Source organism: Petaurus breviceps, unplaced genomic scaffold (genome assembly GCF_028583685.1).
Source record: "Petaurus breviceps papuanus isolate PSGF00001 unplaced genomic scaffold, PetGlider_PUasm1.0 140, whole genome shotgun sequence".
Classification (NCBI taxonomy): Eukaryota; Metazoa; Chordata; class Mammalia; order Diprotodontia; family Petauridae; genus Petaurus; species Petaurus breviceps.
The window spans coordinates 604,781-632,086 of NW_027185698.1; the positions used below are offsets into that span (position 1 = coordinate 604,781).

The 27,306-nt window shown below is 37.6% G+C and overlaps 1 protein-coding gene and 1 pseudogene across 1 annotated transcript; both read left to right on the forward strand.

Annotated features, from left to right (window-relative positions):
• On the forward strand, positions 1-27,306 carry UGDH (UDP-glucose 6-dehydrogenase). Its single transcript, XM_069068253.1, has 12 exons — positions 1-293; positions 9,180-9,348; positions 13,455-13,556; positions 17,018-17,218; positions 17,365-17,562; positions 18,042-18,189; positions 19,485-19,579; positions 22,641-22,771; positions 23,090-23,223; positions 23,614-23,705; positions 23,811-23,921; positions 26,255-27,306. The coding sequence occupies exons 2-12, from the start codon at positions 9,187-9,189 to the stop codon at positions 26,363-26,365; spliced, it is 1,485 nt and encodes a 494-aa protein (XP_068924354.1). The 5' UTR covers positions 1-293; positions 9,180-9,186; the 3' UTR covers positions 26,366-27,306.
• On the forward strand, positions 1,341-9,205 carry LOC138146405 (proteasome subunit beta type-2 pseudogene; annotated as a pseudogene).

Here is a 27,306-nt window from a genome sequence, read left to right on the forward strand (position 1 = left end):
CTGCGTGCTGTAATGGCTGCAGCTGCTGCAGGGGAGGGCTGAGGAGGGGCCGGCGGCGGGGCAGCGAGGCCGCCCCCTGCTCCTCGTAGGAGCCTTTAAATTTCTGGGCCGGCGGGGCCAGCCACCTTAGGCGCTGTGCAGCTGCGGGGAGGCGGAGACTCAGCCGGCCGCGGCTTAGGAACGAAAAGCCAAGGCAGGAGCCACCGCCCCCGTCCAGTCCGTACCGAGGCCAGCGCTGCTGCTACTGCTCTTGCAGTGCGACCCTGGAGAAGCGTCCGGCCCGCCACCCCCGGGTAAGCTGCGAGGCGGGCTGAGAATACACCTTCCTTGGTCCAGCCCCTCGCCCTCCATCCAGCTTTGCCTTGCAGCCCCTCGCCCAAGCCCAGTCCAACCTTGCCTTGCAGCCCTTCGCTCCCCGCCTAGCCTTGTCTTACAGCCCCCAGTCCAGCCTTGCACTCTCGCCCCCACCCAGGCTTGCAGCCCCTTGCTCCCAGCCTCGGCCTTGCTCTGCACCCTCTTGCACCCAGCCTAGCTCCTACAACCCCTTAACCCCCAGGTCAAGTTGGGCGCCCAAGCCTCTAACTTTCCCTTTGTAAGTTTTGAGAGTTCCCCACCCCCGCCCCTCTCCACCCACCTCCATTCAAAGTGTGGGAGATCCCAACACCCTCGCCTTTATTTACTCCCCCCTTTACCCATTTAGCTTACGTCAAACCTAGTAAATTTCTCCACCCCCTTACACTCCTGAGGGTGTAGTTCTTGAACAGCCTCCCTTTACTTCTGTTCACAGCTCCTTTTGTTTCATTTAAGAGACCCTGTGCACCCTGGGGGAGCTACTTTCTCAGTTTCCTCTTGCAGCCTCCCTCCCTCCCTCTGGGGGAAAAACTTTAGAAAACCCTGAAGCCAGTTGTACGTCTCAATTGTAAGATTAGCTGATTTGGCCTCCTATACTTTGCTCTGAAATCTGTGGTTTAACCCCACCTCCCAGCAATTGAATAGTCATTGAGTTTCTGAAGAGAGGATGCATCCTACTTCTAACTGAAGAAGCTGAGTTGTGAAAATTTGGAGACTCCCAGAATTTTTGTAGGAGGACAGAGTAGACCTGGAAATTCTGGAGCCTGGAGGAGAGAAAGGAGTTTCTAGAAGAGAACTACTCTTAAATTTACCGAGCAATAAATGGCCTTTAGATCCACATACAGTGGGTCCATTAACAGACCACAGTGTAGGTCTTTTGAGTTTCTTCAATTTCCCTTAGAAATGGAGTACAGTAATCTGTTCTGTCTCTTCAGGAAGGCTCTGGGAATGAAAGAATTTACTGTCTACCCTGGAATTTACCTATTAGTAACCAGACTAAAATAAACAAGTCCTGGCTATGCATGTATTGCAAGCAAGTAACCTAGTGAAGAGATTAGTTAGATTTTTATCCCACTGTTCTATTTCTAATTTAAATTATATACCTAGTTGGTGAAATTCTTTTCAGTGTTTGCCTTAAAAAGAAGTAAGAGGGAAAATAACCGTTATTAAATGAATATTAAGTTTACCTGTGGTTTTATAGTATGACCTTTATGGCTTTTATATAATAGTACTAAAAAAAGTAGTATTGAATAGCAAGCTAATAGTACTATATGTATTAAAGTCAGAATTTAACGTTTGATAATGTTGAAATAGTGATTGATTTACTGACATTTTATGAAGTAGAAGTGTGTGGTTATTTGCTGGAAGAGAAGTCAGGGTTGGGTAGGAGTTAAAGAAGATGTTGGAGATATCCACTGTGAAGTGTGTGATAGAGAAAAAAGGTATTTTCATTTAGCGTTGACGATCCAGTTAATATGTTATGTCACATGTGTTTATAATGGACACAGTGGGATGACTTTTTCTCCAGAGGTGCTCTCTTTCATGGGATGGTGGACAGGGACTCAAGGGTGAGGTTAGGCAAGATGATTGCCCTCCTCCCCCCTTTAAGGTGGAATTGAGTGCATAGTTGAACTGGTTTTGCTGTAGGTTTAAAATTGAAGGAAGGAAAGTAAGGCAGAAGTTTTGAATAAAGGAGAAGGGAGGAGTTAACTGGAGGTTGGCTGAGGAAGGATCAGGAAAAGATGTAAGAGGAATAAAGTAAAGGTAGAAATGGTAAGCAAGAGCTTTTGTTATCTCTAGGGCTTATTCTAGTTTTAATAATATACGGATTTCTGAATTGTAGGTTATAGTTTTTGATGAAATACAGTAATCACAATTTTTAATAATTGGCAATGGTTCATTTGATTTCTCAGAAAAGTTAAATCATTGTCATCCATAGTGCATATTTAATGTCATAGTGGATAAACCCCTTGACTTGAAGTAAGGAGGATCTAGGTTTAGATCCCACTCTAATCCTTTACTAGCTGGGAGTCCCTGTGTAAATCTCTTAAATTCTCCGTTTCCTTATAACACTAGCATCCGACTATCACTGTTGATTTGAGGGCCAAATAGATAATGCCTATAATGTACTTTGCAAACCTTAAAACATTACATACATGTAAGCTTTTATTAGTCAGGACTTAAAGCACACCCAAGCCACCAATGTACCGGCAAGAGAAGCAGTGATTATTATGTGAGAACTCTTATAGGTCTAAGTGGCCATTGATTGTTAAGACAGGTTGAAGTGATTTCAGTCCCTATATAGCTGAATAGTTATTTGACAAAGGAGTTCAGATGACAGAGGGGCCCCTGGGGGTGGGGGACAGAGCAACTGGATTCTAACCATTCTATGCTAATGTGCTTCTTGCACAAGGTTATCCTTTGTGGTTCAGCTACGTGTTAGGTATATTTGACAGCTGTCTATTTATTGAGTCCTCCATATGAGTGACCATTTGGTTTAGTAGAGAGGTGATGATTCTGTCTACAGAGTAGCAGTAGGATCATAAATTGTTATTGTTATGTGACGGCCTTTGCACCTTGTGTGGTATGATTTGAGGAATACCACTGAAAGAAACCTTCCTCCTTTAAGACTCCAAGCAACTGTTGATTGATCAGTGTGGATACTCTATCCACTGATGAAGATTGTACCATCACTGTGACTTGAACTTTTAAGTTATGAAGGCCCCCATATTCATCATTCTGTGGACATCTCTGGAGGGATGTTCAGGGAAGCCAAAGGGTATGGAATTTTATAGACAGTGTTCAGGATTTCACAAATATGACTGATGAATCCTCATCCCTGATGTTAAAAGCACATAGAGGCTCTGGCTGTATAGTTATGGGACTTAGAAGTTTTCAGGTCTAGATGATTCTGTAAAAGGAATGTGGACACGAGCCTTCTCGGTGCTGGTGCTATCTCACTGGTGAGCCGGCGGTGAGAAGGAACCACAGGCAGAACCGGCCTGAGCTGTGTCCTGTCTGTCCCTCAGCCGGCCATGGAGTACCTTATTGGCATCCAAGGGCCCAACTACATCTTGGTGGCCTTGTGGCCTCGGACCGCATGGCCACCAGCAACATCGTCCAGATGAAGGACGACCATGACAAGATGTTCAAGATGAGTGAGAAGACCTTACTTCTGTGTGTTGGAGAGGCTGGAGACACTGTGCAGTTTGCTGAATACATTCAGAAAAATGTACAGTTGTACAAGATGCGCAATGGATATGAATTGTCTCCCACAGCAGCAGCTAACTTCACACGTCAAAATCTGGCTGACTACCTCCGGAGTCAGACCCCATACCACGCCAACCTCCTGTTGGCTGGCTATGATGATCATGAAGGACCCGCACTGTACTCTATGAAATACCTGGCAGCCCTGGCCAAAGCTACATGTGCAGCTCATGGGGATGGTGCCTTCTTGATCCTCAGCATCCTAGATCGTTACTACAAACCAAGTATCACGGATGAGGAGGTTGTAGAGCTCCTGAAGAAATGTCTGGAGGTTGTAGAGCTCCAGAAGCGCTTCATCCTGAACCTAATGTCCTTCAGCATTTGGATCATTGACAAAGACAGCATCCATGAGCTGGACACCATCCTCCCTTCCAAGAAGAGCTAACCTACCACCGACCCCCAAACTGATCCCACCGGCCAGCTTACCTTTTTGTGCCTGGCTCCTTTACTATTGTTTTCTACACTTCTGAAATTCAGAGAACTAGATACCAATAAAGCTGGATATTGAGGAAAAAAAAAAGGAATGTGGACACGAGAAGGACGGATTGGGGTCTAAATCAGAGATAGCTTGTAAAATTCTAGGCCCCCAAAAAACCAGAATTTTTTTTTTTGGCACACCATAACTACTAAATCTATCTTCCACCTTGATCCCTGTGCTGAGCTATAGGACTGTTACCAAGCAATTAATTAGATAGCGGAAGTCTCCTAACTTGTCTTCTTGGATCCAGTCTCTTACCTATATACAAAATATTAATCTAGTCAAAGACTTTTCTGTAGTTCATCATCAGTTAATAAACATTTAACATAAATTAATAAAGCACTTATTTTATGACAGGCACTTTGCTAGGGTCTAGATGTACAAGTACAACAAGTAAAACAATCTCTACCTACTAATGGGATAGGCAACAAATATATCAATCAGTCAGCATTTATTAAATGCCTGCTATTTGCCAGGCACTGTGCCAAGCCATAGGGATACAAAAAGAGGCAAAAGACAGCCCCTGCCCTCAAGGAGTTTACAATCTAATGGAGGACACAACCGTGCAAACAAATATATACAAAGTAAGCTATACACAGGATAAATGGGAAACAATTACAAGAGGGAAAGCACTGGAATTAAGAGAAGTTAGGGAAGGCTTCCTGTAGAAGGTGGGATTTTAGTTGAGACTTAAAGGAAGCCAGGGAGATCAGTAGTTGGAGCAGAGGAGGGAGAGCATGGGGGAGAGCCAGAAAAAATTCCCATAGCTAAGAGATGGAGTGTGTATATGTGAAATAAACACAATTACAAGGTAGTTTTGCAGGGAATGCACTAGCATTTGGGGTGAATCAGGAAAGGTTTTGTGTAGAACAGGGCTTTTTAACCTGGGTTCTGTTAAATTATTTAAAAAATTTTTTAAAAATTATTTTCAGTATGATTGAATTCCTTTGTAATGCTCTGAATTTTATTTTATGCTTTTATAAACCTTATTCAAAGAAGAGGTCTGTAGGCTTCTCACCAAACTGCCAAAGAGATCCATAACATGAAAAACATTAAAAACCACTGGTGTAGGCATCACTTTTGTTTGTTTCTTCAAGAACTGTATCTTTCTAGATACGAAGGACAGCAAAGGCATGGAGAGACAGAGGAAGACTTTGTATCGCAGATTATTTAAGGGCAAGTAAAATTCAGTGAAACAGGTTGTGAAGGGCTTTACAAGCTAAATAGAGCTTAAAGCTAAACCTAAAGGTAATAAGGAAGACTGGAATTGATTAGTAGGAGAGTGACTTAAGTGCCTGAGGAAAATCACTTTGGGGGTAGTGTGTGAGGGATGGGCTAACGTGCTAAGAGATTTGAGGCTGGGAAACCATTTAGGAAGCTGTGGCAGTAGTTAAGGTAAGGTGTGATATGGGCCTCTGAACCAAGGTGGTAGCTATTGGGGTAGAGATAAGGGGTCCCATATAAGAGATGTTGGTCATTGATTATCATGTGGAATGAAAGGGAATTAGGAATCAGGTCAGCCAGCATCTATTAAATGCTTAATATGTGCCAGGCACTGTGCTAATAAGTATTATACAAATTAATGCTGAGGTTACAAATCTGAGAGACAGACAGAGTAATGGTACCTTTGACAGAAATAGTGATCTGGGAAGAGAGAACCAAAATTCCACCACCTACCGTTCCAGCTGTTTTCTGGCTTTCCCAGCAATTTTTCATAAGTAGTTTATTTTTTCAGGCATATTAATCACTGGGCTATTGAGTTCCATTGTTTCTGATTCTCTTTTGTCTAGTCTGTTCTATTGATCTACTTTTCTATTTTTAACCAATACCAAATGAATTTGACGTCTCTTGCTTTATAATATCACTAAGACTATAATTTGCAGAGCAGTTGCTGCTCTGTTGATAGTTTTCTTACTAGAAGTTTCCTACACTAAAGAAATGACAAGTTAGTGGCAAAAGCAGATCAAAAAAATGACTGAGAAAGGAGATGGTCAGCCTGAATATTGCACCGTTGAATCATTGAATGTTAAAAAACAAACAAAAAATCCCTAGAAGAAAACTGTAGTGCAGTCTGGCAGAAATTAGGTTTAAACCAGTATCTTAAATTATGTTATACATTAAATTCAAAATGGCTATGTGGCTTGAATATTAAGAAGCATACCATTTTTTAAATGTAGGTACATGAATTATATTTGTTACATGTATAAGCAAGCATTTCCCAATTAAAATTTTTTAACATCATTTTTTAAAATGTTGAGTTCCAAATTCTCTTTCCTGCTCTTCTCCTACCCCTTGAGAAGGCAAGCAGTATATCAATTATATATGTGAAATCTTGCAAAATATTTCATATTAGTTATGTTACAAAAGAAAACCCACACACACACACACAACAAGAAAAATTAAAAAAAATGCTTCAGTCTGTACTTAGAGTTCAGTTCTCTTTGGAGGTGAATAGCAGAAAATGAATTCTTAAATAAAAAGCAGAGGCAATTACCAAAGATGAAATAGACAGTTTTGATTTCATGAAAATGAAACGCTTTGCACGAGTAAAATTAATGCTTCTAAGAAGAGAAGCAATTAACTGAGGGGAAAACTTTGTATCAAATTTCTCAGATAAAGCTTTGGTATCCAAGATATATAAACAAACAACATATAAACAAAATCCATTGCACATTAGAGAAATGGTCAAATGACATGAATAAACAATTCTTGAAAGAAATGTAAACTATTAATGATCATGTGAAAGAATGCTCCAAATAACTAATAAGAAGAGAAAAGCAAATCTAAACAAGCTGAGGTTTTGCCTTAAAGGGAGATAATAGGTAAAGATGGCAGAAGATCTGAATAATGTGGGAGGATCTGTGGAAAGACAGATACGCTAATGCATTGTTGGTATAGCTGTGAATCAGTATAACCATCCTGAAAAGCATTTTGAAATTATGCAGATAAAATGGTTAAAACATGCATGGATTTTGACCTAGAGATTACACAGTTAAACTTATACCCCAAAGGTATAATTAACAAAGAGAATTTCCATATATAAAAAAACATTTATACTTTTTGTGATAGCAAAGAACTAGATACAAAGAATGGTGATATCGTAATATGATATTACTGTGCTGTAAGAAACTATAAAAATAAAAAATACAGACAGGCATGGAAAGATTAATATGAATTTATCCAAAAGGAAGTAAGCAGAACCAGGGAAACAGTTTATGCAATAACTACAAAAATATGAATGGAAGGAACAGCAACCATAAAAAGCCAATTGAAAATGAATGGTACAAAATAACAAAGAACAAACATGGCCTCAAAGAAGAGATATGAGATGACTATTCCCTCTCTCTTTTTCAGAGGTGGGAAATCCAAGAATATGGCAAATTTACATGTGTAAGAGTATTTTTAATGAATTGATTGGTTTTGCTAATTTATTTTCTCTTTCTCAAAAACTTTTTTTTTTATATACAGAGTAGTCCTTTGGGGATTCATAAGGGAAAGTATACAGGGATCTAGGCAATATAAAAAACAAAGGATAACAATAAAAACTTATTTTAAAAACAGGTAGAGGAATACCTTTAGTACATCAAGTACATCTCTTTGGAAGATTTATGAAAGCACATAGATATTGGTGAGATAAATCCCTTGAAAAAATTATTTAAATTCATTAGGTGGTCAAACCCTACTGAATTGATTCTTGCCTACCAAACTCACAGAGGAAAACTAAAATGCTATTTTATTCATTTATTGTGATACTTATAAAGTAGATCCTAATATTTGTGGCCACTTTGCTCATTTTTTTTCACTGAAGTTCTATTTGACCAATAGGATGGATCATTTAGGGCAGCCGATCTGGAAATACAGTAACACATTTTAAAAATGTGTTTAAGGGGCGGCCAGGTAGCACAGTGAGTAAGAGCACCGGCTCCAGTGTTGAGAAGACCTGGAGATCGAATCCTGGGCTCAGACACTTAGCACCCATCCAGAAACACCTCAAGGCCGTGTAACCTTGAGCAAGTTATTTAACCCCAATTGCTTAGGGGCGGCCAGGTGGCTCAGCGAGTAAGACACCAGCTCCAGTGTCAGGATGACCTGGATCAAATCCGGGCTCAGATACTCAGCACCACACCCAGAAATCACTGGCCTTGTAACCTTGAGCAAGTTACTTAACCCCAATTGCTTTAAAAAAAAAAAATAAAAATGTGTTTAAAATTAAACTTCTTAAGCTTTTTTACACTTAAATAATAGACATAGACCAGTTTTCAAACCTTAAAATATAACACTCTCCCCTCCTGATTCTCCTTCCTGCTCTTTCTCAGTCTCCTTTGATGATTTTTTTTTAATATCAGTGGTATGCCTGCTAACCTTGAATGTTTCCTAGGACTCTGCTCTGGACCTTTTTATCTCTCCTCCCCTCCCCTCCCTCATCGGGGACCTCCTCAGCTTTCAAGGTTTCAGTTATCTTCTTTAGCTAGATTTCTCCCAGATCTCTATATCTGCCTGTTGTCTACCTGTCAGCTCTCTCCCAAGCTCTAGCCAAGCATGCACCAGCTGCCTTTTGGCCATCTTAGCCTGAAAGTCCTCTAGGCACCTCAGACTTGGCATGTCCTAATTAGAACTCATCTTTCATCCCAAAACCTTTTTGAAACCTTTCTGAACTTCTTTCACCTTCTTAGTCACCTAGGCCTTCCATCTAGGTGTGTGTCTTCCCTGTCTCTTTGCTCTCACTTCATATAGTAAATCAATTGCAAAATCTTGATCACTGCTCCCTTCATATACCTTCCCACTTGTACAGTGGTCACCACCCCACCCTTCAGCACTTTTTCCTGGACTACTGCAGTAAACTTTTACAAGGTGACCCTACCTCAATACTTCCCACACCTGTGGGTCACTCACTAGGTCATTTTTTGGGAATTTTTTTCCCCATAATTCTGTTCATAATTCAGTTTCTTTATTTCTCATCTCACATAGGAATTCTCTCCAGATATATTTCAACTTATGTTTTCATAAAATATGACATTTTTTGTTAATTTTTTTCCCTAAAATTGTAATAATACCTGTAATTTCTTTTGTTCCTCCTTTCTAGTATAATCATGTTTGAAATCAAGAAAATCTGTTGCATTGGAGCAGGTTATGTTGGAGGACCCACGTGTAGTGTCATTGCACATATGTGCCCTGAAATTAAGGTCACAGTTGTTGATGTTAATGAAGCTAGAATCAATGCATGGAATTCGGCCACACTCCCAATTTATGAGGTAAAGTATACTAAAAACATTTGCTTTTCTGCTCAAAATTTTGTTTTCTTGTTGCTTTTTCCATCCCGCTTAACAATTCCCATAGAAATTATCATCTAAAACTGTAGTAGAGAATATAGCATCATTTATACAAGCCCACTAATTTGAGAATCCTAGTTAGTTTTGGTATATGATCTTGAAAATTGCTTCATTGGAATTATAGGAATTCTTGTTGTTTTGGCAAATTTTCAGACTAAAAAAAAAACCTTAATATTTCAAGATATATAACAGAACTGTTGCTTCTCATTTTCAATACTTTTAATAAAGGATAAGGCCTTTCAGTGTGATTGGGAAGCCAAGCAAGGAAGTAAGTGAATATTATAGTGTAACACTTTTTTTTTATATTAATATAATCATTCTGCAAAGAAACTCGGATATTTACAATATTTTCATAACTTTCACAGTATCTAGTTTTAAAAAATCCCATCTTTTATAGACTGTGAGAGGTGGGTGTATAGGTGTGTTGGTTTGCATTTGTTTTGGGATTTTTTTTTTGTTTTGGTTTTTATTTTTTGCTGTTTTCTGTTAACTGTAATACTGTTTAAAATGCCTCAACTTTATATTATTTTTGCACTGATAGCTGAAGTATTTCTAAATCTCCATTATCTTTGAATTCTTAGCATTTCTGGAGGGAAAAAACAACAACCTTATCAATAGTTTTCTAACTGACATTTCTACCCTGATCACAAATTACAAAATCATTATATAATCTCATCATCTGTATTCTTCTTCTTGTACCCAGGAAATAAAATGCTTTTATATATTTAATCAGAAATAGATTTAATCAGAAATACCGATCTATATATGAGTGAATAAACAAGCATTTATTAATCATTTACTATATGCCAGGCATTCTTTTGGCCCTTGGTTTGAGGAGGAAAAAGAGTATAAATAAATGTCCTTAGAATGTTTTTTGGCAAAACTTTTCCTATATCCTATAAATGGAAAAAAAAATAACCTTCTTGAAATATATTTCATAGAACAAGAAAAGTATTCATAAATCACAAAGGATTTTTTAAAACAAGGCTGACTGTTGATACCTTATTATGGAACTAGTTGAAGACCCATTTCCACTTCCAAAGATAACTTTTTTTGGTTATCTTTAGTTATTTCCTGAAATGACAATTCTCCCAAGATTGCCTTTAGATTAAGGCATAAATTTGTTGTGGAGTTATATAGATTCTCCTTATGTAGGCGAGAGATAAGTCATTAAATAGAAAATTCATGGCAGGTCAACTGTAGGCATATTGGCTTTGGCAAGTTATTGTTTCGGGAAGTTTATCCTCTTTGTGATTTTTCTTTGTCCTTGTCCTCATTTGAAAAAGGTATGTAAAAATATTTCTAATAATGCTTTGGATACTTTTATATTTATAACTTCATAATTCTACCATTTAATATAGCTCTTTGCGTAACAGCAAACAAATTTGGTTTTGAGGCTATTATAAGGTCTAGAGCTTAGATTTTTAGTTTGAAAATCATAACCTTCTGTCAAGAAATCATTATTGCTGCAATGCATGCTTCCTATAATAGAATTAATATCTAGCGGGGGTAGTATGGTAATGGCTGTTCCTAACCTCAGGTTCCTCTTATATTGTAAAGAATTGGTATGTTAAATATTCTGGCATATTATATAGGAGATGACATTCTAAGATGGTAATAAGAGACTAAAATGGTACTCTAGAAGTTCCTACATAGAATAATACCTATTACTGCCCCTTATTTGCTTAGTCATCATGAATTTACAACTGCCTACTCTGTACCTGGCAAAGTGCTGAGTGTTAGGGATGAAAGTACAGAGAAGTAAACAACCCCGACTTTTTTTTTTTTAATAACCCAGACTCTTAACTAGCTTACCTTCTTAAGAGGGGAAAATAACAGATACTTAATTATTTACAGAATTGATAGAAAGGTAATCAATTTAAAATAGTAAAAGTAAGGTAATTTGGGGGGAATTACAAAGGCTTATTTGCTATTGTTTCAAATAAAACTCCAGATTTTTAATAGTTTGGGCAATTTGCTTTTCCTTATTTTGCAAAATGAGAGACAATTCTGTTTGCATTAAGCTGCCATATAAATACTAAGTGCTAATCTTAATTATATAATGAATTTAAAATTGAGAACTTACTATTTTAACCCTTAAAGGCAGAGTACTACTGCTTCTTATAGTTTTCTAAGACCCTCTAATTTTCAAAAAATTGTGGTTATTTTTTGAGATATCTTATGTTGAATGGGGAGAAGAATCATGTGTAGTGGGTAAAGGACCAACCTTGAGGTCAAACTCAAATTCAAATCTTTTGTCTCTGACACATTTTAGATTTGTGTGACCCCCCAGGCAGACTTAATAACACACTACATTATAGATGAGTTACTGTTTGGTGTCAGTGGAGGAAGTTTCCACACACCAGTGAAATCACATATTCAAACAGATTTAAAAAAAAAAAGTCTTGTTCTTATATGCTGATTTTCTTGTTGGTTCAGGAATTTAATAACCTACAATTACTATATTTGTGGCACTTTTTTTTAAACCATTGTTAGACCAACTACAGAACTGCAGTGGGAGAATAAAAATTTGCTTTTTATAAAGCAATTGGGGGGCGACTAGGTGGCGCAGTAAATAGAGCACTGGCCCTGGAGTTAGGAGGACCTGGGTTCAAGTCCGGCCTCAGACACTTAACACAAAAACTAGCCATGTGACCTGGGCATGTCACTTAACCCCAATTGCCCTCCCCCAAAACATATAAATAAAGCAATTGGAAATAATTTTCCTAAGGTAAAACAGCCCAAGGATTATGACAAAAAAATTAGATGCAACCTCAGTATCATTCTTGCCTTGAGGACATTTTGAATCAGTTTTCACTTCACCACTGAGGTCTGTTTCCAGTTTATGTAACCTGTCATCTTAATGCTGATAAATCTCCACAAAATTGAGTGGGGAGGAAAATAGTAAATCTTGTTAGCATTTAAATTGTATATTGATAGAAATTAGAAGGGCATAAATTGGCTGTTTCATAACTAATGTGTAGGGTTTGAATTACTAGAGAAAAAACATTCATCATGACAGTGCAAAGTTGAATATTAACTTAGAAAACTCTTTGGTCTTCTGTTTGATTTCATGTATATCAGGAAATTTTTTAAAAATAGCTGACTTTTAAGAAAATCCGATCAAAGCAAACAGTGACACAAAATTAAAATGAACTATTGTCCTTTTATTTTTATCTTTGTGAGCAAAATTCATCTTTGCTTATGAATTTTTTTTAACTTATGCAAACATTGATTTAATTTCAATGTAAACATTTAATTAAGCTTATCTTCTAGATGCTGAAGTGCAAAAACCAAAGCAAAACATTCTCTGCTCTCTGGGAACTTTGATTCTACTGACCCTTGCTTTATATTTACTGTCCTTTTCACAAAATTAAGCAGATTATTAGAAATAATAGAGAACCAATACATACTGACTATAGCAAAACTAGTTAAATGGGACCAGGGAATCAATAATATAAGCACTAGAATAAAACTGAAGATGTATAATCATGCTGACCAGTTTTGGCCTAAGAAGACAAGATGAAATGTACGTTTTTTTCTCTCTTTGGGTAGGGCTGGGGGAATGGGACCTGTGGGTGTCAGACAGCATATTATATGTGGTTGAGGTGTTAGTTGTTTTGGTTACTTACTTTTCTTTGTTAAAATAGAAGACTGAACTTTTTCATTGTATTGATCTATTGTGGTTGTTTTTTTTCCTGTTTTTTTTTTCCGTCTTTTAAAAATATTATTTGTTAAATGAAATAACTGGGGGGAGGGAGGGCAGAGTGAGGCATGTTATGATGATGTCCAAAACAGAAGACATCAATAAAAACTTAATAAAAAAAAAAAGATTAGGGGTAGAGGAAGGAGGAAACTGGTGGTGTGACCATGATATGAAAACAAAAGATTACAAAGCATTAATCTTAACCAAAAAAAAATCTAGTATTAACTTACAAGCTTTTTAAAAAAGTAGAATTTTCATTGCTATGATACCACATTTAGCTAGTTAAGTACTTTTTTTATAACTTTTGTTTCTCTCCTCCCAGCCAGGACTAAAAGAAGTAGTTGAATCCTGTCGGGGGAAAAATCTCTTTTTTTCTACTGATATTGATGCTGCCATCAAAGATGCTGATCTTGTGTTTATTTCTGTAAGTATATTCCTTTTGCTGTGGGACATGTACTACATTCTTTGTCCTGTATAAAAATTTTAGTAATAAGCCAACTGATATAAGGACAACACTTTTAGCCCTGTGACATATTTTGATCTATTTCCTTGCTCATACTTTATAATAAGCAGATCATCCTCTCAGAAGACATTAGAAAGTCAAAGCAGGAGGGACCTTAGTCCTATAATTAATTAATCTAGTCCAGCCTGATTTTACATGAGACTGAGGCATAAGGAAGTCACATCTCCAAAGTCATATGGCAGGGCCAGGCTTAAACAACAGGGGATAATCACTCGTTCCGCCCATAACTGGACAAGAATCCTTTCCATGCCTCTGCTGACCAGTGGTCATAAAGCCTTTGCTTTAAAAATCCTTAGGAAGGAAGGACCTACTAAAGGCAGTGTATCAGCAATGCCATATTCACAATGCCTGTGGAGATTACAGATATGCTGATATAATTATCCATCACAAAATACATCATGCTTGCCATATGGGGGAATAAACTAGAAAATTTATTAAGATACCAAAAGACTGAGTCCCAAAACTAGAAAGTAAAAGCCATCAGAGTAGTTATGACATTGGCACAGGTAGATAAAATAGAAAGCACCCACATTTTCAAGCCTTTAAAACAGAACAGGCTACCTCAGGCAAAGGTCCTCCTCTCCCCACTCACAGCAACCACCCAGTGTCCTGGAAGAGCGCTCGCAGCAGCTCCGGCCCCTGGCAGTGCTCAGCAGGAGTCCTTAGCAGAAATTCTGGCTAACTCAAAAAGGGCTTTGCGCTGCCACTGCCTCTGCTGCTGCTGCTGCCATCACCACCACCGCCAGCTACCTCAGGAACTCTAGTTTGGCTTCCGCTTCCTCTTGCTCCGCCCTTCCTGCTACGTCAGCAAGTCCAATGGGGCATGGAAGATCTTTAAATCCCATAACCCTTACAGGCAGCCACCCCATTTCACTTTGGGACAGTTCTGATGATTACCAAGATTTTTTTCCTTATATCAGGCCACAATCTGCGTCTTTTCAGCTTCAGGAGCATAGGATGTTGGGTGCATGGAAAGGTCCTTGGAAGCCAGCTAGGCTCACACTATTTTATAGATGAGGAAACTGAAGATCAAAGAGCTCATGCAGCCTAGTAAGTGTCAGAGTCAGAATTTGAACATTGGGCTTCAAATTTAACACTCTCTCCATAATGTCATACCTCCCGTGTCCACCACTTATTCCTAGTTCTGCTCTCTGGGGCCATGTAGAACAAAGCTAATCTCCCTCTTTGACATGACAGCCCTTCACATATTTGAAAGTTTCTCTCCTATCTCTTTCCTTCTCCCTCTCCCTCTTCCCTCTCCTTCTCCCTCTTCTCTCTCTCCCTTTCTCCTTCTTTCTTTTTTTCTTTCTTTCTCTTTCCTCTCAAGTGCTCCCACCCCAGAGTCTTTTCTTCTGAAAATTAATCCTCTCTGGTTCCTTCAAGCACTTCTTCTGTAGTAAGACTTTCAGGTCTTTCCCCATCCAGATTACCACTGCTTCCACCTTATTGATGTCCCTTTTGAAACGTGATACCTAAATTTGAACATTCACTGTTCTATCATGGTCTCTCTCACATGATTCTCCACATGGTCATGAGATGAAACATTTAAATTTGTGGGGTGGATAGACAAGTATTAACTTGGAGATTAAGGATCAGAAAGTGCCAATTCATATAAATCTGTGTTGTGAGGTTATGAACAATTTCAGCACTTCTTATTGTTCCTGGTTCCATTGTGGTGGAGGTAGGAGGAAGATGCTGTTTACTATATGCAGTTTGTGACAAGTAATGAACCAGCAAAACTCAGTTCATTATTTCTAAGTATGATAGTAGTTGAAGGGAATAGAAATGGGAATAGAATAGAATAGAAAGGGAATAGAAATATATATGTGTATATATGTATATATACATATATATAGGAGGGTATATGAATACATATGTGACTGTGTGTATATATGTGTAGAGGTATACATAGATAGAGGGCACAGGACCAATTGAATAGGAAGGGATAATACTTAAAAGGTAAAATTGAGAGGTGAGAGTAATATAATGAGAGGAGATGGGGAGAGACAGATGGGGAAAGGCAAGGGAAAATGGTTACAATGGAGGGGAAGAACAGGAAGGCAAAAGGAAATGAGTCAACCTTGTTCTCATTGAATTTGGCTTAGGGAGGGAATGACATACATACTAAATAGGGTATCTCACCCTACAGGAGAGTAGGGGGGAAGGTGATAAGAGGGGGGATAATGGAAGGGAGGGCAGGCTGGGGAGGAGGGAAGTTGGAAGCACCCACTTTTGAAAAGGGACAGGATCAAAGTAGAAAATAGAACAAGTGGGGGGTGGGATGGGAGGGAGGGAAATATAGTCAGTCTTTTACAATATATCTACTATGGAAATGTTTTGCATAGCTACACATGTACAACCTATATTGAATTGCTTATCTTCCCAGTGACAGTGGGTGTCGAGGGAGGAAAGGAAAGAATCTGGAATCCAAAGTTTTAAAATCAAATGTTTAAAAATATATATACATATGATTATTATTATTTTACATGTAACTGGGAAATGAGATATACAGGCACTGGGGCATAGAGATCCACCGTGCCCTACTGGAAAGTCGAAGGGGGAATAGGGGAAGATATAAGAGAGCAGATTGAGGGAGGGGATATTCAGTGGGAAGGCTGTTTTGGGGTGGTGGGTATGGAAAATTGGGGAGAAAATTTGTAACTCAAAATCTTGTGGAAATGAATGATGTAAACTAAAAAAAAAACAAAAACCAAGTCCATCCCACAAGTGGGATTCACAAAAAAAAAACCCTCAATTCATTATTTTTTCAAAAAGATTTTTTGTGTTAAAAAAGGTTTGTTTGAAACTTAAGAGTGATTTTCCCATAAAAATGTTATAAGTGATCATTAGGTTCTTAGACTAGCCTGCAAGAATCTATTTAGCCCAAAAATCTGGGTGAAATACTGTCGCTTAGCAATGGAAAAATAGTATAAACTTTGTTACTATTGCAGTATTAAGAAGGAAGGAAAAAAAATGATTAAAATTTTAAAATTTAACTTGAATTCTGGTTCTTTGACAGAAAAGCAGATTTAATTAGAGGGTGACGAATGGGGAAGATGGAGACTTAGAGATTTCTGAAGTGATTCCAAGGCTGATTTGCTCTCTTTCTACTACCCCATGAAATCTTTATCTACTCTGTCACTGCCTAAATGAAATATTAGTACAAATTTTCCTTTGAATTAATGGAGATTTATAGAGGTTTGAATTGATAGAGATCTATATAGTTACTAAATAAAGTAACTGCTAGCTATATTTCCCCCTCTCAACTAGTTAGCAGAGTTATTGCATTTATGAAGCATTCTGAAAGATCAGCAACATTTCAAAGATGCTTTTTTTCTTTCTAATCCTTACCTTTTCATTAGGTTAACACACCAACAAAAACTTATGGAATGGGAAAAGGTCGGGCAGCTGATCTGAAGTATATAGAAGCTTGTGCTAGAAGAATCGTACAGAACTCAAATGGGTACAAAATTGTGACTGAGAAAAGCACTGTCCCAGTTAGGGCAGCAGAAAGTATACGGAGAATATTTGATGCAAACACAAAACCCAACTTGAACTTACAGGTATGAGAATTGGAAAACCTTAGACACTAGTTGGGTATTTTGATGTCAATCTTGTCTCCTCCTCCTCCTCCTACTGCTACTACAAATGATAATAAAGTAATAAAATCTTAGTTCTAAAACTTTTCCCCTTCTCATTGGGATCTTAGGTGCTCTCCAACCCCGAATTCTTAGCAGAGGGTACCGCGATCAAGGATCTGAAGAACCCCGATCGAGTGCTGATTGGTGGTGATGAAACCCCCGAGGGACAGAAAGCTGTCCGTGCTCTATCTGCTGTCTATGAACACTGGGTTCCCAAAGAAAAGATTCTCACAACCAACACTTGGTCTTCAGAGCTTTCTAAATTGGTTGGTATCTTTTTTTATAACTGTCAAATTAAATTTAGTACTGTGTATTGATCTCTCCTAAATACTGAAAAACTACATAGTATTTCTGTGCATCTTTAAAAGATAATATTTATGAATGTAGCCTCCTTTTACCTTGGAATAGATTTGTATTACAAAAGAATTTTCACCAGGAATATCAAATAAAATGTTCCAGACATTTGTGACAGGAGCATAAAATGCATTTGGGAGTAGATCAAAGTGGTGACTGTTGTTGGATGCCTTTTCTTTTGCTTTGTTTGTTGTTCTTCTTTATTCCCCTTTTACCAAAAGTCATTTTCAGCACAACCTTCTCTAGGATGACCTACTCAAGGTGGCTCCATAGTTAGCATCCTCCCTACAATACCTTAGTAATACCTTAGTAATTTTTCTCCTCTTCGCTAATACATTATAAGTGAATTTAGTAAGTACATTTTTGTTTTATAGTATTCTTTTTTTTTTAGGCAGCTAATGCTTTTCTTGCCCAGAGAATCAGCAGCATTAACTCTATCAGTGCCCTATGTGAAGCAACAGGAGCTGATGTAGAAGAGGTTGCAACAGCCATTGGAATGGACCAGAGAATTGGAAATAAGTTTCTGAAAGCCAGTGTTGGTAAGTAAAAAATATTCTCACAAGTTGTAATTGGGAGGGTTTCTGCAAGGCAGGCCATTAGCTTAAGTTTGTACTTGTTTGACTTAAAATGCTTTAGATACTGACTTCAGTTTTTTAGGGGTTTTTTTATACTTTTTTTTTTTTTGGAGGGGAGAAGGCAAGGCAATTGGATTTAAGTGACTTGCCCAAGGTCACACAGCTAGTTAAGTATCAAGTGTCTGAGGCTGGATTTGAACTTAGGTCCTCCTGACTTCAGGGCTGGTGCTCTGTTCACTGTAATACCCAGCTGCCCCAGACTTCAATCTTAAATGTAGTTTCATCTTGCCTAGGACTTTTTAGGTGAAACAGTGGCTAGTGAACACTATACTATAAGTATTGACTAGTTAGTAGGGATGAAAATATTTCAAAGTATTAGTATTTGTAAGGGGTAAGTAGGTATGAAATACATGAGCAGATGGTTTGGAAAGAGGTTAAATATGAAATTACTTTCTGTGATAAAGTAGCAGTTTAATCCAAATGAGGATCTCAGTTTCCTCAGTTATAAAATGATAGATTTGGGCTAGAAGATATTCCTTTAACGATAGCCTTTTATGACCAAGTTGCAGGGGGAAGGCATACTTTCTACTAATGTTTACTAACAATTTTTGTACTTTTGGCTAGAAAATAGACTATTAATATTCTTGTGGGATAGTAAAATTTTACTCCATATATAGGCTACTGGAAAATTGAGAGCAATGTTCTTAAAAGTATGGGGCTTTGGTGACCTTGTAAGGATTCCTGGGTACCCATTCTCTTCCTGCCTATATTTCTGGTATAGGAGTCTGGATTAATTGTTGACTAGATGAGAAGTAGTAGAAAAAGAACCAATTTTAAATTATATTAAATTAAAATTAAATATTACTCTTAAGAGTAGACAAAATAAAACCTAGAAAATATTCTTATTCAAGTATATTGTTAATTAGATGTGACTCTTACATCTTATGTATTTTATTTACAGGGTTGAATTTATTGGTTTAGAATTCTGTGCTAGGGTGAAAATGTTCAGTTTTTGTATGTTTGTTTGTTTGTTTTGCCTTTTGGAGGGCAATTAGGGTTAAGTAACTTGCCCAAGGTTACACGCTAGTTTGTGTGTGTGTGTGTGTGTGTGTGTGTGTGTGTGTGTGTGTGTGTGTTAAGTGTCTGAGGCCGGAACTGAACTCAGGTCCTCCTGACTCCAGGGCTGGCGCTTTACTCACTGTGCCACCTAGCCGCCCCAGAAAATGTTCAGTTCTTAATTGAAATTTTTTTTTCATCAGGTTTTGGGGGGAGCTGTTTCCAGAAAGATGTTTTAAATTTGGTTTATCTCTGTGAAGCTCTGAATTTGCCTGAAGTAGCTCGTTATTGGCAACAGGTATGAATATTTGTGATGATTAACAGCTCTGTGATTCTGCCTCATATAAGAGCTGAAAACCCTTTAACTCTGAATTGTGTTTTGATATATTAAGTGTCTCTGAGAATACCACCATTATTGTGTTCATAAGGAGTGATATAGCTTTACTTAAAATACTTCTAAAATTGTAGCACCTTTTTGTTAACCCTGTTGGAAAATTTTTGACAATTCATCTTTCCTCTTCTAATTTTAATATTGAACTTGTCCCCAAAAATTAGTTACTTGTAATTAATTAGGAAAAGTACCTAAAGTCCAAAACTCTTACGTGCATATTTGTGGCTGGGTGAACACAAAGTCATTTATGTAGTTCAGTTAGAACTTGTTACTTGTGTATAGAGGAGCACCTTGGGATAGTGGAATGAGGGTCACCTTAGTCAGAATATGAGTCCTGGCTCTGACACTTCCCGTCAAGCAAGTCACCTCACCTTTCCATATCTGAGCTTCTTCAGTTTACAAAATGGAAGTCATAATATTCTCAATGCCTATCTCTCATAGTTGTAGGGAAAGTACAGATCACATTATTTTTAAAGTATAGATCACATTATAAATGAGATTATTGCTGTTACTACCGTGTTTCCCCGATAATAAGACCTATCCCAAAAATAAGCCCTCCCCTTACTGTGTAAGATTCCTCTAAAATAAGCCCTCCCCCGAAAATAAGCCCTATTGAGATTGCTACATTACGGTACCCTCTGTATGCACCGTCCCCCCCGCCCCGTGAAACGCACGCCGCGCTCCGAGCTGCATCCAATCAGAGCTGCAGCAGTGAGCGCGTCATCCTGTTCTTCCCCAGTGATTTGCTTATTGAATAAAGGTACATTTTTTTGTTCACATTTACCTGTTTATTAAAATTGCTGTCAATGTTCATTAAAATAAGCCCTCCCTTGAAAATAAGCCCTCTGGTGTTTTTCTGTCCAAAAAAAATAATAAGACAGTGTCTTATTATCGGGGAAACACAGTATTATTTCATTTTGTTTCATAGGCCTTCTAAATAGGGAATGAATCATTGAGGGGGAAATTTTTTCTCCTTGAATCTTAAGACTTTTTCTTAGTTTTTTTTTTTATTTGTCAGATTTCAGCAAAAGATATAGGATTAAAAAATATATATACTTAAGTCTAGAATTTTTTCAGAATAGTCTCACCGGGTCAGCTAGGTGGCGCAGTGAATAGAGGCTGGATTTGATTTAGCATTTGTAAGGGGTAAGTAGGTATGAAATACATAAGCAGATGGTTTGGAAAGAGGTTAAATATGAAATTACTGGCCCCAGAGTCAGGAGGACCTGAGTTCAAATCTGGACTCAGACACTTAACACAAAAACTAGCTGTGTGACCTTGGGCAAGTCACTTAACCCCAAATACCCTCCAGAAAGCAGAATAGTCTCACCCAGTCTTTGCGGACCTCAGCAGTTGCATTTGATTTGGAATCCTGAATTGGTTCTTGCCACACATCATACAAGACATCCAGATCTGAGCCTCCTTTCTTAGAAGTTTCTTAAGTAAACCCAACTAAGAAACTCTTAGCCTCGTTTCTCAAATCTTCAGGGTATGGGATTATCCTAGAAGTTGAGCACATTAGCAAAAACAACTCTCTGCTTCCAAACAAGTAAATGAATTCCATTGAAGAAACACTTAAGTGTATACTGTGTGCCAAGACACTGACTAACAAGTTGGTGGTGGGCAACACAATTGAACTAGAAAAAGTACAATAAGAAATAGGAGGAGTTTTCAGGTAAGAGAATCAAGGATGTCTTCATGGAGGACTTTTCCAGGTGAAGCTATTAGAGAGAATGCAGTTTAGTGGTGGGAAATGGTTCGCATGAATGGACAGTTTGTGTTTTCTCCACTAAGGATTGGGGCACTTGAAACTTTCGAGCAAGAAAGTGTTGTAGTCACACCTCTGCACTGGGAATGTTATTTTGAAAGATGAGCGAAGTATGGTAAAGAGAGATACATGAAGGTAGAGAAATTAGGACCTGAAATAGAGTGAGGATAATGTGAGTATAGAAGGGCATGAGAAAGCCAAAAAGTCACTAAACTGTTCGTTCCCTTTACAATCTAGCAGTACTGCTACAGTACTAGGCAAATACCCTGAAGAGATCTATGAAAGTAGGAAAAAAGACACATGTAACAATTATTCTTAGCAACACTTTTTGTTGTAGCAAATAGCTGGAAACTAAGAAAGTGCCTATCATTTGCAAAATGGCTAGATAAATTATTGTAAATGAAGATAATAGCATGTTTTTGTGCTGTAAGAAATGAAAGGATAGATTCAGAGAAACCTGGGAAGACTTGTATGAACTGATGTAGAGTGAAGTAAGTGGAACCAGGAAGAAACTAGAATGCAGAAAGGTTAGGTGATAAGTGACCAGAGGCAGGAGTTGAGTCCAGAAATAGATTAGTTAATTTGAGATGTTTGTTCATAAGACTACCTTTATTTCACTTAAAGCAGTCTCAACAGTAAAACACTGAGATGGAATATTATTGTGCTGTAAGAAATGATGAGCAGGATGCTCTTAGAAAAATGTGGAAAGACTTACAGAAGCTAATGCAAAGTGACATGTACTGTGTACAAAGTAACAGCAATATTGTTAAGATCATCAGCTATGAATGATTTAGCTATTCTTGGCAATACAGTGATCAAAGACATTATGAAGGACTTATGATTAAAAATGCTATCCATCCCCAGAGAAAGAATTGATGGTGTGTTAATACAGATTGAAGCACACTTTTTTTTACTTTATTTTTCTTGAGGTTTTTTTTGTCTGTGTTTTCTTTCACACCATCACTAATATGGAAATATGTTTGAATGATTACATGTGTATAACCTTTATCAAACTGTTTGCTTCGCAAGAAAGGGAGCGGGGAGGGAGAAAAGGAAAGAATTTGGAACTCGAGAGTTTTAAAAAATGAATGTTAAAAGTTGTTTTTACATGTAAATGGGAGAAAATAAAATACTAAACAGAAAAAAAAAACTCTAAGTAATGAGTTGTTATTTTTTTTATTGTAATTATGCATATAATAGGTAATAGATATGAATGACTACCAGAGAAGAAGGTTTGCTTCCCGGATTATAGACAGTCTGTTTAATACAGTCACTGATAAGAAAATAGCTATTTTGGGATTTGCATTCAAAAAGGACACTGGAGACACAAGGTATCTGTTCATTAAAATCACATTCCTTTTTGCAAATATTCTGAATTAAAAAAGAATCTGGCTATATGGCTCAATATACCTGTACATCCAAATTAAAACCTCATATGTTTTCAGTAATATTATTTTGAATTTACTCATTTTTTTACCTATCTTGTGATTGTAATTAGAATTAGAATTACTATAATGATGGCTTGTACAGTATTTCTTGGTTATAAATGTATAACAGCATTGGTTAACTTAATTTTCAGATTAAATCTAGTTCATTTAAAGAGCTGCTATTGCAGGTACCTTAATTGAATATTGGTGATTTTTCCTCAGAGAATCTTCTAGTATCTACATAAGCAAATATTTGATGGATGAAGGAGCACACCTCCATATTTATGATCCCAAAGTCCCAAGGGAACAAATAGTTGTAGATCTCTCCCATCCTGGTGTTTCACAGGATGACCAAGGTGAGTCTTTGATTCTCAGCAGTGAACACTTCTTGGGGTCAGCTCAAGATCATATTTGTTTTCCCCTAGAAATGCCTCTGATAGTCAGCCTAGTGCTTTCCATGAATTAAATTCCTAAGTATTGGAGAGCTTTTGAACCAAAGATAATTTTGTCACTAAAACCAAAACAATTTACAATTTGTTGTAATGAGTGCCGAAATTGAAATGGGTTATAATATGAGATTGCAGTGTAAGTGCTTACTTTAAAAAAGCATCATTTCACACAGAATAAAAATTTTATTAGTCAGCAAGTGTTTACTAAGCATCTACTAACCACAGTTTATGATCTACCCTGATAATTTCAAGGAGCTTTCCTCTCCCTCCTTATACCTACTTTTCTCATGTTTTTAGTTTCCCGACTGGTGACTATTACAAAGGATCCATATGAAGCATGTGATGGAGCCCATGCTGTTGTCATTTGTACCGAATGGGATGTGTTTAAGGTGAGGTGACATCAACTTAAAAAAGCAAAACATGGAAGTGCTTTAATACCAATTGGAGTTGTGATGGCCACTGTACATTTTAATGCTTCCTTTGGGACTTTACAGGAATTGGATTATGAACGTATTCACAAAAAAATGCTGAAGCCAGCCTTTATCTTTGATGGTCGGCGTGTCCTTGATGACCTTCACAATGAGTTACAAACCATTGGCTTCCAGGTAATCTTGATCTTGATTTTGTTGGGGGGAGAGGGAAGGTTCTGGGATTTAGGATTTTTTTTTGCTTTTTTAAACATTTTTCCTCTCCAGTTTGGCAACACAGTGGCTCTGTGTCATTTTATCAAGGAATATTGCATGTGTTTTTCTAAGCTATTTCAATTTTTGGTTAAATTTAATGGGGGGGGTGGGATAGGGCTAAAATGAAGCCAGTGTTACTTATATACTTGGTAAGTAGAATTCTAGTGAGTAGCAGGCGCATAGAACTGGATTCAGGCTTCATCACTTACTAGCTATTGGATAAAGCATAGATATATGCATATTTATGATACTAGCACTTGGATAAAGTCATTGATTTATAGAATATTAGCACTTGGAGCTTCTTTGGAGATCCTCTAATCCAGTAGTGCCAAACTCACATAGAGACAGAGGCTACTGGGGTGGCGAGGTGGTGCAGTAAGTAAAGCGCCGGCCCTGGAGTCAGGAGGACCCGAGTTCAGTTCTGGCCTCAGACACTTAACACCCACACAAAAAAACTAGCCGTGTAACGTTGGGCAAGTTACTTAACCCCAATTGCCCTCCAAAAGGCAAAAAAAACCCCAAAAACCAGAGGCTACTAAACCACACAGGATGATCCCTGCAGGACACATATTGACTTAAAAATTACATATTAACATTATCTGTGTTTGTTGTATTTTTCTTTTGTTAAATATTTTCCAATTCCATTTTCATTGGTTTTGGCTGCATGTGGTAGCATTGTGGATAGCTTGAGACCATGAGCTGCTAAAGTAGACACCTCTGCTCTAGTCCATCACAATCTCTCTGAGTAATAATTAACTTTAGGCTAACATGTCATGTTAAATTTTATAAAGCATTTGCCTTAAAACTACCTTCTATTCATAATATAACAATATTCTTTTCACAGTTTACAGATGAGGGAACTTATCACAGGCTTATAGAATTTAGAACTGGAAAGTATGTTTAGAGGTCAAGGCCAACTTCCTTCTCCTTTTGCAAGTGAGGAATCTGAGGTTCCTATAAGTCATTTGTTCCAGGTCATGAAGGTAGTAGGTGGCGGACCTGCTGCCAGCTCTGTTCTTCTTCCTTCTACACTGTGTTGGATTTCAGAGGCATATGCCCTGATGACTTTGTTAGGAAGCCTCAGAGCTAAGATGCAGCCTAGAGCTCCTGTCTCCATATCCGGTGTCCTTTTCACTACACTGTATTGCCTTACAGAGTAGTTGTGATACTCCAACGAAGTAATATCCAGGGTCTCCCAAAACCCTTGGTAGCATAAAACTTCACTAAGACTTTTGGAACACCCTGGATAGGAAATCACTCTTTAAGCTATAAAGTATGACAAAATCTTCTTGCTCTTAAGGAGACCACAATTCCCAGTTATTTCAGGCCATTACTTCCCCTTCCCTAGGGAAGTTAAGGAGGCTGGGAAAACATTTTTTCCCAGCCTCCCTGGGTGGTGATTGCCATGATCCACTTTCCCTATGGGCTACCATCCAAACCACCACTACAAAGTCTGGGCACCCAGTGACTGAAGGCACCCCATCAGTCAGAAAGCATCCTTGTGTATTTCACCATGTTCAGTGCTATGCTAGATGCTGGTAAGGTTGTAGTCAGGTGGAGCTATAGGATGTGAAGTCAGAAGGGAGATGTGAGCCGGATATTTAACTAGCTAGCTAGCTGTTCCTTCCACCATTATTGTTAAGGGTAAGGTTCTTATAGATGTCACCTTCACATCTGCTATTCATAAGGGTTTTTCCTGAGATGTAGGTACCTAATTTTTAAAGATAGAGAATAAGCCAGTTTCAGCAGCTGGTGGGAATATAATTTGTTGTTAGAACAGAGGATCTTAGTTTCTTGAACTACCCTTGTTGATGTTTTCAGGAATAGGCTTAATGAGGGTGAATTATGAAAGAGCATTTACACTGAGGACTATCTCATGTGTTAACTTTCTTCATTTTTTTCACATGGAGCTAAAACAGCAGTTGTATAAATTTCTTTTGTTGTTAGGAGGTGCAAAAGTTTGAAAGAGGGATACTTGTGTATGTGTCCATAGAGGAAAAATAAAACTTGGATTTGGTCCAGAAAGATCAAGTGAATGGGCTCAAATAAATGGGCTCTTGCTTACATCAACCCAGATGAATTGAGCTTATTTTGCTCTAGTCCATTTGTACCTAGTTATTTTGCACTTAGGAAAAATTAAATATTAAAATGTTTTCCTTTTACATTCACAAGCTTATGGAATTTTTTTTACTATTGCAATTTCAACAGTTATAAGTTATATTTTCTAGTAACTCTGTATCTGCCTTCTTTTTTAGATTGAAACAATTGGCAAGAAAGTATCTTCAAAGAGAATTCCATATGCACCTTCCTGTGAAATTCCAAAGTTTAGTCTACAGGACCCACCAAATAAGAAGCCAAAAGTATAGGCATTGTCATTTTTTATATTCTAAGTATTTCAAAATCAGGAATACCCATATTATATTAAATAGGAAATCAGTTAAGTGTTTTTAAGGAAACAAAACTTATTTTTTTAGTGATTTAAATCAAGTTTTTAAAAGCTACATGAATGGTAGCATACCTAGTCATCGTAAATCTAGAATCTATTTTCTCTATATTTTTATAATATTTTATCGGTTGTTGAATCAGCAAATGGAAAATAATCATGATGATTTTAATGGTATCAGTTTTTGTAAAATTAAACTTCAGATCTCTTACTTTAAAATACATTCATAACTTGTGTCTTGATTTTATACCTTTCTGTGTTTTGTTCATCATGTATTTTGCCGATGACTTTAAATTTTTATGTTAAATACCAAATTGACTCTTCATAAACTCACCAGAAAATACCATGAAGTGAGCCTAGTTGGGTAACATTGTCAGTGCTGTTTGACATGTAAACCCATGGACCTCTGATCATGGAGAAACGTAGTAGAATGGACAGCCGTGGGCTTTTTGTGTTGTCATCTTTATATAAATAGGAACATGTGCTCTTTTGGTTCTCTGAGTCTTGTGCTACCTTTTTCATGGTAATTTTTTTTGCTTTTTCGAGGGGGTAAGGTAGGGTAATTGGGGTTAAGTGACTTGCCCAAGATCACATGGCTAGAATGTGTTAAGTGTCTGAGGCCTGATTTGAACTCAGGTCTTCCTGACTCCAGTGACAGTGTTCTATTCACTGAGCCACCTAGTTGCCCCTCATGGTAATTTTTAAAGTGAAAAATGGATAAAACATTCCTTAACACCTTAGCAGGGTAGCAGCACATTGAGTTGCTTACTTTTGTTCTAAAGAGTCAATCATTTTCTCTTTGGCCATGTTAAATGTGTGAAATGAATTATTCACCTTAAGAGAAAATAAATAAATATCATGGTC